We start from the raw sequence: 11,575 nt of genomic DNA, 5'->3' as shown, positions 1-11,575 counted from the left end.
TTATTTATAAATGAATGTACACTATATGCATTTCTTTCTTGGTTTTTATATTAACACTTTACCTGCGGGAGTCACGTATACGTGATACGTATCACGTATGTCCATAGGACAAGGGAAACCCATTCGCATACCGCAGGTTGGGTGGCGCCTACCGCGACAGTTTAAAGCACATATCGAACATGGTAGGTAGGTATAGTCCTTTTCATTTGGAATTAGTATTTCAGCCATTTCAGATTGCGTTGTGCAGTGAAATTCTTTGTAACATATTTTACGGCATAATTTAAAAATTTAAATACCTACATAGCGCGCAAGAGAAAGGACGAGGATTTATACACTGATTGTTTGTCAGATTGTGATAATAACAGTGACGAAACGACAGATATTATCGCGTAAGCTCGCGCCGAAAATGCCCGCAGGTAAAGTGTTAAGAGCAACAGATAAATGTTTTATATGTTATTTAGTGATTCAAAATACGTAGATTACCAGAAACTATTTTGTTTTCTAAAATTGTACCTGATGGAAGATCAATACGCTCTCCATGATTGGCAATAATGATCACAGTCCCTTTAAGAGTTACACCCCTTCCGAAAGTGACATCACCAGACACTGTAAGATGATCCAATTCCAGAAGATCTGGTATAGTTGGAAATCTAGTTAGAAATTCTTTAACCTATAAAAAAAGGTTTTGCATTAATCACATAAAATTTCATATTCACAATATATTTATGATTTAAGAAAATTATAATAGTAATAATAACCTTTGCAAAGTGATTATCGCCCAATTTTATAAGAGGTGTTGTAGGGAACATTCGTTGAGGGCTCATTACTAATGAACCATTGCGAAGAGTATATAAATTGCTCATAACAAGCATTAAATCTGAAGTTTTCTTCACTGGTAAGAATCTACTGCGCGGAACATTAATACCTATTTGTAAATGAATACATTAATATAAACATATCCATATAATTATAATAGTTTCGAAATAATAATGTAAAAACCCATAGAAAGAATTTAAAAGTTTGTAACAAATACAAAATACGTTTCTTACCGATACTTCCTTCAAATGATTTCATTGCAGCTCCTACAGCTGTTTCTAATTGAATGATATTCAAACCATTCGAAAAAGTTTTATCATTGACAATAATTTCCATGTTCAAAGAATTTTTTCCCAATACTCTCTCAATAGCTAAAAACGACAAGTCATAAATGTTGCAATTATAAATCAAATAATTAGAAAAGAAATACGTACCGCTGAGTTTTATCCATAAATTGTTTGTATTGAAAAACTTAAATGTTTTCACAGATTTGAAATCATCTACGTGTTCTTTTGGAACTTGTGCGATTTCAAGAAGGCGGAGCTTATCCTCGTATTTAATTAACGTTCCACCCTACAAATGTGTATAAGAATTTTCTTACTTTTAAAAAGAAATATATTATTTTGAAAAGGGAAATTTTATCACCTTAACGTCGGCTCGAGTTTTATCAGTAACTTCCATAACAAATTCAAGAGGTGATGCTTCACGCTTATCTAGCAGTAATTTCAAAATTTTGAAATCTACAGTAGCACCCAAATTATCGATGTTTGAAATAAAGCAATATTCGCGACCCTACAATAACATGATGTTTATTGTAAATAAATAATAATAGTATGTAACGTAATTATTAGTACATAAATTCATATATAAGAAGTTATACCTCTTCTATAAATTCTTTCAATAAACCCGAATTTCGGAAACTTTCATAAAAATCTCCATGGCCAGGAGGATACCACCTGTAAGTAATATTTATAAGTAGGTATTTGTACATTTCGTAAATGTGTAAAATTTCATCAAATTTTATCAGTCTTACGCTTCAATATCATCAGAAATATCACAGTGTTTTGCAATTGGAAGTAGGGAATCTCTGTTAATACGAGGGTAACAACTTTGATTAAATGTATGAATAACAACATCTATTCCTCTGTATTTTCTGATAATCCGTTGCGTCTCGTCGTCCGTGTTAAAGGAATTCATTAAAATAAGAGGTACATTCGCATTATAAACCTTATTTAAATACTGTTTATAAGAAATAAGAAATGATTATCGTTTATTCGTTCTATATAATTTCGAACTTATAACTATTATATTACAACGTATTTCACAATAGCTGTATTTACCTCAATTTGCTGTACAGTGAGATCAAGAAATGTAAGTCCGTTGCGTACTTCTATTACAGATTTTGGTCCATGGCAACCCATGCTAGTTCCCAATCCACCATTCAATTTTATAACAATTAACTTATTTAAAAGGGCTTTGATTTCTTCTCCTTCCGGAGTTGGCAAAGAATTGTAATCTCTTATCTGAAGATAGAACAATATTAATCTTATAATTTCGTTTCTTTTAATCTCAAATAAAAAACGGACAAAGTGTTTGTTACAGTTTATCTGCTTGTTGTATTTGAAACAGGGAAACCTAACGTTATAAACACAAAGATATTGCAATTTTAAAGTGAAGAACGATGATTTACCGCATCGTCGGGCAGCTTTTGTATGCCGTCCCATTGTAGCGAAGGCCCTTCCTCTTGGAGAAATCGTTTGAAGAGGTGAGTGAAGCCTTCCAATTGCCGATGAATCTCCTGTTGGTCCTCTCCTGTCGCGCTCACCTCGAGTTTGTGCAACTCCTGTTGGAGCTCGTTCAGGGCATCCCTCTTAGTTCTTTCGCGGAATGCCTGTGTATCTGAGGGACTGCGTTGATGACCGCGTGCCTACGGATTTATTGACCAACATAGTAAACAACAAAGCGATAAATACCTTTTCTCTTCACAAGCAGTTTGGCCCCGACATCGTCGCCATCCAATTTTGAAAGATCGTGCATGACGTATGAACGGTTTTACGTTTCTTTTATTGTTATTATCTTTTTCCAACGAAACTTGTTAAAAGGAGCAAAAAAGGAAGCAAGTCTTTAAGCGGTCCTATGGGAAATGAAGATAATACTATTCTGGATTCCGTTAAATAGTCCTTGTTATTGAACGGCGATCAGGAAAAACGTAGCGGTTTGAACAGACCCGTGTTTCTACACTTAAAAATGATTGTACCAATCATTATTTTGTTTCTCGATCGTAGCTTCTTTTCATAAAAACGAATCATTAAGGCTTTTTTATTGTGTAACGTGTAAATGAAATGTAATAATTTCAAGTTGCGTATATTCACTGGTTTAGGGTAGTTCTTCAACTAAAATTTTGCTGACATTGCAGAAATCTTCCAATACACCACGAATATTAATAACTTCAAATAAATTTAATTAGTTGAAAGCGGATAATCATAAATATCTGCTTTCAGTTTAGTTTTATGTACTGGTTTACGTGATGATTGTTTTATTGTTGGAGAAAGGATGGTGTTATACTTGAAAATGTTCCTTAGTAATCATTCTGAACAGTTCCTAATGGAAAATATATGCTTGTAAACGAATGGAAAAATATTGTCTTCGAAATAGGCTCAAGTGAAATCCAACAAAATAGAAATTTCAAGACAATTTTCCTTGCTTTAAGTGAAGATACAATGTCTCGTAATCCGTAACAAGTGTTATCCCTGAGAATAGAAAAGAAAAAAGCGTACTGAAAAACTGATCCCTTTTCGAGAGAAGTAAATTTGAACATTTTCTTGTTATTTTTAATAATTCCTTTTTAAATAATACGCACTGTCTTCAAACGAATAGCAAAATTCTTAGAATATGAATTACAGTTTCCCAATAGTTCCGACTAAATGAAATTGATACACAAATAAGAAAACGATATTTTCTTCTTCGCTGTTTTAACACGTTCCATCATCGATAACCGATGATTGATCACTAGCCGGGAAAAACTCACTGGACGAAAGTTGATTCATCGCTCGAGCAAAGTACCTATACATACACACATATATGTACATATAAAGAGATATCAAAGTATTAAGAATCGAATGTTAGCGGATTTCTTTTCTTTTATGCATTGAACGTTTTAATGTAATTGTTTCACTGTTAAATAACGTGTACCGTTATTTTGTTATGAAAAATGTAGATTTATTAAAACCAAAGCTCATGTATAAATTTTTCGAAATATTTACGCTTGGAAAAATATTTCTCTTTACAATTAGTTTAAAACTGTGCGTTTCTACTTTCTTTTACTATTTTATAGATGATAATGGCAATAATGGTACCGTTGCCGCTATCTATACACCATTTATTTCAAATTGCTAATGTTAAACAGCAATAGTGTTTCTTCTACTACGACATTACGAATTAATGAGAAATCTAAATACGTGGTGTTCGAATTACTCTAAGGAATCGACTGAATTAATCAAGTATGACGAGGTAATTAAATATTTTTCTTGTAATTTCAAAGTTAAAGAATGATATTTGAATATTTGGTACGAGTAGAGGTTAGTTTATAAAGTGTAGAGCAAAATTTTATTTATAACAAGCAGAAGAACACTGTTACGTTATACCGAGCAAATCGCATAATCTGTTATTGGGTAATTGGTATCTTAACAATGAGTAATAATATTACAAAACTTGTTAATTCTACTACTGTCCAACAAGAACGTATAGGGCACGAAAAAAAATATTTGCCACGGTTCTCATAGGTGAATCTATTTATAGATCAATCTTCGAAACTTTGAAATTTAAAGTTAACCTTTTTTTTTTCTTCATTTTTCTGTATTCCATTTTATGCTTTTGCACGTCATATCTGTTACGTGTTACGTTTATTAAAAGTGTTGTTGTTTTTCAAGTTTTAGATAGTGATTTGAGTACAAATTAAACTAAACATGAATGTACATATTTTTAGTAACATATTCTCGGCATTTTAAATGTCTGAATAATCATCGTTTAATTCATACTTACAATTATATTTATTTAAAGCCACTTCAAAATAAACGAATATACTTTCGTACGTTATCAAATCATTAATTCAGAAAATAATACGTGATCATTATGAAAATTAGTGTATCTTTTAAAATGAATATTTTATCTTTTCCAGTTGGTATGACAACAACGTATAATGAAGCCATTATATCCTTATCTACAGTAGGTAATAATGGTTTTGAAAATTGATGTTTGTAATAATTCATTTGGTCTACCTTATACACAAATAACATAATTATTACCTGTTTTTACTGTCCTCTATTTAAGCATGAATAAATAAATATTACTTATGCGCTATTATTAATTAGAACAGAAAATAACGAGAAAAAAAAAAGAATAAACTTATGTATTAGATACATTGAAATAGATCAAAATGTATCACAACTTATTATTTTATTTACAAAAACCACAAAATCAATGTACCAGTTCCTCCTATCATTATTATATGTCTAAATGTTTTTTGTTCTTAAAGCAAAATGGCATTTACAGATTATATTTATTTAACAATTTATACGTTCATTGAAATTATTAACGATACAAATTTATCACGCGATTTTATCATTGTACTCAATTAAGTGTACACTTAATGCTCTTCGAATTTTAACGTATTCTTTAAATTTGATTCGTTTCATGAAAAGGGTAGGAAATGATCGTTTTAAATGCATTTTATAATTTATCATAATATTCGAATACATCGTGGGAACTGTCTGATTAAAAGGGATATCTGCGATACGAAATGACTGGCTTAAATGTGCCGGCCCGTGATTATGAATGTGTCGTTTAATTTCCATTTCGAGACATTTAAACTTTTTCCGCTGGGGGTGTATTGAAAAATATATATTTTCGTTACGTAATAATATTTTGTCACAAAACACTCGCTGTTGTAATGTGAACCCTTTCTGTGAAAAAAAATCGACGAAACACAACTAACTGTGTGACAGCTAACATTGAGTTTTGCAAAATTTTCCACTCTTAGGCCACCTTTATAATCACCGACACAAATAGCGGTGTGCGTTTAGCGTTTCAACTCGAAACTTATTAATATTCGATTTGTCAATGTCAATCGAAGAACGTAAAGATAGAAAAGGAGTTTATATTTTAATCAGTTTTCGTCAATCTGTACAGGTGTTCGATAAACAAAGCGGTAGGAGTTGATTCTGTTTGCTCGAAATTATCATCATCGTTACTTGTATCATCTCTCGTATTTCTTTTATCAATTCGTTTAAATCGTCTGCGTATCAACTGTTTCGTTGAAGAAACAAAGCAGTAGCAATTAAAAACAAGTTTTTAATCTTTACGAACAGTATTCATCAGCCGCTAAAACACTTCGTACGATAAAAGGATTGAAAAAATAAAGAAAAATTGTTAATAAATAAATTATCAATAAAATTAGAAATAAGATAAATTATTTTCTTCATAATACACTACATTACATAATTAGCTAAATAATACTAGCTTCGTATTATTACGAAAAAATGTGGAAATATCTTATAATTTCTGTACACGTCAAATAATAGACTCTTTCAAGTTTTAACCAAGAATTGAATTATGTTTAATGTTTGCATAGATAAATATTTTGTAAAATATATGAGACATTGAGAAATTGTTCGAGTGAAGACTTTTATGTAAGCGTGTTTTAAAAATATTTCATTTCATACATCTTTTTCACTATTTTGAAAAAAAAATTGCTTTAATTGCGCGAACCTAGAAATGTTCAATACTGCATTACCTTTAGAAACGATTTAAAATAATAGACGATATATTATCAAATGATCGAAAGATTTTCTTCTCTATGATAAGAATAAAAGCAAGTCATTTAGGATCAAAACGATGACGCTGTTCTTCACGTAACAATCAACGATAAGGAATGCATTTCATTTATTCATGTTGGTTCATTTTTACAAGCAACATAAATCTTGAAAGAGAGTAAAGATAATGACTGACTATAGGTAATACTGCGTGTGTATTCTGCAACGGATCAGTTAACAAAAACAACAGAGACAATAAGAAAAAGAAGAAAAAGAAAAAGATGATACGATTCGATAGTAAAATTCTTCCAGTAACGAATAGAAAGTTCAATTTTGTTCGTATTTCCTTGCGTAACAAATAATTTTCCCACGAATGAAGTTTAAACTATAACAATTAAATATAACAATATAACTGACTAAATAGATTACTAAATACACACGTATAACAACACAACTGATTAACATAAACTGACTAAAATTGAAATGTCATTTAGACTGGTTCACAAACTGCGATAGTTTCAATTTTCCAAGGAAACAGTCTTGAGACATTTAAAAGACGGTTAATTACGGTTTGCAAAACAATTGTTAAGTATTCTCTGATCTTGAGACCTGTGAAAAAAGTCCTAACCTCGAAATTATCGCTTTGATTCTTGAGAGTATCATTATCTATAGAGAAAGATACTTATTAAAGAATAGTTACACGAGGTTTCTACAGGGGGCGTAAAGTGGATACGTCAGAATTTTTCTAGGTGGAGAGGCTTTTTGAAAATTTAAAGGTGACTTTTCTTTGTTTATACAGAAGCGTACGTTTCCTTTATTTTTGTAGAATGGTACTTTTTCATAGATCTTTTACTGATCAGGCTCAAGTGGTTGTTTGCACGAAGAAAAATGTGATAATAAGATAAAGGAATGATCGATCGTTCTATTGTTACATTACTTTCGTTTACCTATTCAATGGAATAACAGTGACTGAAGATGGCAGTGTTGTAAAATCTGAACGATTCCGAGAGAATTTGATAAACTAATTTTAGAAATATGCACCATTGATCAGTGGATAATTTACGTTAGCATGGGTAAATACAATACCGACATTGATAACGCGAATGTATGCCTCGATATTCTCAAAAAGCGTATCGTACTTCATTGACGGGAACAACTCTTGTATTCAGAAAAAAAAGTGCTCCAACCTTGCAATAAAGATAACATATGTGCCGGTGATTATGAAAGCGGTCTAAGTCAGAAATCTAAAAAAAATTGAATTTATCACTTACTTTGCGTTGTGTCGATCTTTTCATAGAAAAGAGTTACATTACAAGAGCAAGTATTTTGTGAAATATTTTATTACGTAGTGAAAATGGAAAATTCTAAATATCTCGAAACGAAAAATATATGACTTTCACAATCACCGGCACATATGTTAAAAAGATTTTGATCGTTCCACCTTATTACATCCCCCTTTAAAACTTTATGTAACTTTGTTTCAAACAAGCATATTGATAAAAATCAAAATGATAATTTTCAGTGTCCCTCCCCTTGTATATGAGTTGTTTAATTTACGTACAATTTCTTTACAGGCATTCCCAGAATGAATAAATATACCGAACACTCTGTACATCTATGTAAATACCTACATCAAAACCTTTTACAAATTAGCGAAAATTGATTTATGGTCGAAGTGTATTCCTTTTCCTCGTAGTAGCTGTGTTTGATGTGTTAATTGCACGTGAATCTACTCGAATATGTTAAGCTAAGTAAACTGATAAGCGAGGAGGAAAGAATCGAAGAAGCTCGGAAGTACGTGCGGATTGTACGAAAAATGAATGAACTGCACAACTGTATTAAACCTTTGCGGTCACATCGGTTTATTTCACACTTTCGAAAACGTTCTGCAATTTACTTATATATTTTACACTTTCGGAAGTTATAATACAGTTAACATGTCCCAATTCTTTGGTCAAGTATAAGTCTTTTTTTGAACGGTACAAGTCCGCTTCTGCTCGTTTCGTGGCAATTTAAGATATTCGAATTTTAATCTGTTCAAAGATATTTCAAAGTTAAAAACATTACTAATTCACATAATATTAAAGTATCATTTTAAATTTGCCAAATTTATGCAATTGCACCGGTAATTATGAAAGCGGCCCAAGTCGTACATTTTTCGTTTCGAGATATGTAGAATTTTCCCTTTGGGTGTGTTAACAAATATTTTTTCATTACGCGATAAAATATTTCACAAAACTCTTACAATTACAACTCTTTTCTATGGAAATATCGACGTAACGTGAAATAAGTGATAAATTCAATTTTTTTAGATTTTTCACTTAGACCACTTTCATAATCACCAGTACAATTGTAAGTTTCTATTGTCTGATTTATAGAGATCTCGAAATGTTCTTAACTTCAATACCACTGATAGGAAAAAGACAATATTGGCCGATAATTAAAAGTAGCTTTAATTAATCCTCATTTCTTATATAATTGAACTTACGTCAATTAAGAAATGGTTCAATGTCATACGTTAATGAAGTTCCACTAAATGTCGAGTTTGCAAAAAAAATATATTTCAAGCGTTAAAATTGAGGTTTTTCAAATCAGTTTGACGTAGGACCGCAAAGGGTTAACACTTTCGCAGCAAGTAAATTTCAAAGGCTGTTTGTCTCTCAAAATGACGAGCCTAAAAATTGGTTGCCATGTTTCCATCAGGGATAAATATTGCCCAATTTGTCGTGAAACAAGATTTTTCCCAATTCTTCGTATTGTTTTCTTTCTATGAGAAATGAAAGAAACACAGGGACAAAGGAAAATTTAAATCTTCAGAAAGAGAACTCTGTATGCTTATTCTAAATATTCATTTCTTACCGAAACCTGTTACGTTTTAGCTGATTTACATATGCTTATACAAGATGTTTAGAAGTAAATATGTAGATAAGTATGTAGACACTAAATTGTAGAATATAACGTGATGATTTTGAAAAACTGAAGAAAACATTTCTTTTCGTTTTTCGCTGCTATATGTTATAGAGAAAAAAAGATAATAAGAGAAATAATTTTAGGTTAGGTCGTGACTCTCACTGTTCACTAATTAAATTTACTTTCACTGATATTCGGACATTCTTTGCAATAGTATAATTTCTTTTTAAATTGGACCAAACGACTTGAGTTTTTCTGAAAATTTCATCGAAATCGGTTGATGCAGAAACAAGCGGCGGGCATCGAAAGATGTAAGAATCTTTAGATTTATCACAGTTATAGGCCACAAGTCGCAAAACACTGCGTTTTCACAATTTTTAACCGCTTATAGCTCATGGCACTGTTAACCGATTTCGATGAAATTTTCAGCATGTATATTCAATACAAGCTCAGATGAAAAAGTTGTAAACAGTGACCTTCACAATTTTCTTCGCGATTTTCAGAAATTGCAATTTTTTCTACACGTCCTCTAGTATACTAATCCTTCTAGCTTTTCAAAACAAAAAAACTCAAATCGTTTGGACCAATTTTAAAAAAGTTACACTGTTTTAAAGAATGTCCGAGTATTATTGAGAGTAACTGTATGTACTTTAAACGATATATTATTATGTTCAGAGATATCCTATATTTATTCATCCTTGAGCATACTTGATGGAACTACAACCATTTGTAACCATTTGTATATATCTTAGGAACAGGCGTTATTATTGCGATATCACGTTAGTAACTGCGAAAATATTATCAATAAGAATAATTCTAAGATAGCTTCTGGTTTTCTACCAGCGAAACGAATTCAGCGTTATGTAATTTTTTTGGTGAAATTTTTGAAATAATCATCTGAAGAAAGACATCGTCCCGTTACGAATATTGTGAACCAATGTGAAACAAAATTTGTTCGTTGAATTTCAATGGAATTTTTATAATTTATTCGACGTAATTTATTTATGAAATTGTCAAATGGTCCAGAATGTTTTCAGAACTATTTCTCGTGTTAATCAATTTGAGATAGTATTGCAATTTCGTATTCCTCTACATGGCAAAGGAGATAACAGAACTATTTTCTTCTAACATTCGAGTTATAACAACAGTCGAAATTTATATTTCTCGTGAAAATTATTCGGATTTATAACAAATGTAGTTCCTGAAGTTTTCCATGTTTCAGTAACAAAACATAATTGTTCTTTCTCCGTGAAATTTTATAAAGTATCAGTATCTATTTCTATGTGAAATTATATTTTTGGAAACATTACGTAGTGTTAGGGGTAGAAATGTTTATTTATACTTGTACGAAAAGTTTGGAAAAAGTCTAGAAAATGCACCTGTTTAATATTAGACAATTTTTATAAGAAGCTCTAGATTAGTTATAACAACTGCTTCAGTAATTCTCGCATTACCGGACTTCTTCATTATTTCTATATAGTTTGAAGAAATCATTCTAAACGCGGAAAACAGTATGTAATATATATATATACGTTTTTCACTATATTTGGCGATAAGGCCTGATATGGACACCATTCTTTCAGCATTTCTAAGCCTTTCCATTTCCTTCTCCTTTGTTCAATTACTATAGATTTCAGGAGAATAAAGTATAATTCTATAATCTATGAAATTCTAAAGATTCTAAAATTCTAAGATTCTTAAATTTATTTAAGCAATAGTACGCTTCCTCAAATACTTCCTTATCCTCGTTTTCTTATCTCTTTTACGGGAAAATAAGTGAAAATTCAGTGATTAAACGATGAAACCTTAGAGACTGCTCTCCCCGTAAAGAAACCGATTTAACATTAATATCCAAACAAGTTCTGGAAACTGAATGAAAATATTTCAATTTAATTATCTTATAAGAAATTTTACGATTTTTAAGCTTCGTTCTTTGAACATAAAATTTGAGAATGAAAAAGAAATGAGTAAAAGTTACTATTGGGATAAAAAAAATTGGAAAAATAAAAGAATTTGAAGAAAAAGAACATAATTATCTG

General features: G+C 30.9%; 1 protein-coding gene across 9 annotated transcripts in view; it reads right to left on the bottom strand.

Annotated features, from left to right (window-relative positions):
- The window catches only part of LOC108579110 (UTP--glucose-1-phosphate uridylyltransferase), a 19,756-nt gene continuing 8,181 nt past the window's right edge, over positions 1 to 11,575 (bottom strand). For 3 of the 9 annotated variants that reach the window (XM_017942554.1, XM_017942555.1, XM_017942558.1), the window contains exons 2-11: positions 2,790 to 3,056; positions 2,507 to 2,715; positions 2,157 to 2,339; positions 1,850 to 2,055; positions 1,697 to 1,772; positions 1,462 to 1,608; positions 1,251 to 1,389; positions 1,050 to 1,187; positions 759 to 925; positions 1 to 670 (exon numbers count right to left, since the gene is read on the bottom strand). In XM_017942554.1, coding sequence (XP_017798043.1) covers positions 458 to 670; positions 759 to 925; positions 1,050 to 1,187; positions 1,251 to 1,389; positions 1,462 to 1,608; positions 1,697 to 1,772; positions 1,850 to 2,055; positions 2,157 to 2,339; positions 2,507 to 2,715; positions 2,790 to 2,853 — 1,542 coding nt within the window. In that variant the 5' untranslated portion in view covers positions 2,854 to 3,056 and the 3' untranslated portion in view covers positions 1 to 457. Of the gene's footprint in view, positions 671 to 758; positions 926 to 1,049; positions 1,188 to 1,250; positions 1,390 to 1,461; positions 1,609 to 1,696; positions 1,773 to 1,849; positions 2,056 to 2,156; positions 2,340 to 2,506; positions 2,744 to 2,789; positions 3,057 to 11,575 lie in introns of all 9 variants that reach the window. The other 6 variants (XM_017942559.1, XM_017942560.1, XM_017942561.1 and 3 more) reach the window with 3 other exon arrangements.

The sequence above is a fragment of the Habropoda laboriosa genome, unplaced genomic scaffold, assembly GCF_001263275.1.
Source record: "Habropoda laboriosa isolate 0110345459 unplaced genomic scaffold, ASM126327v1 scaffold42, whole genome shotgun sequence".
Lineage (NCBI taxonomy): Eukaryota > Metazoa > Arthropoda > Insecta > Hymenoptera > Apidae > Habropoda > Habropoda laboriosa.
The sequence above is the reverse complement of the archived record's forward strand: the minus strand, read 5'-3'. Positions and strand labels throughout refer to the sequence as shown.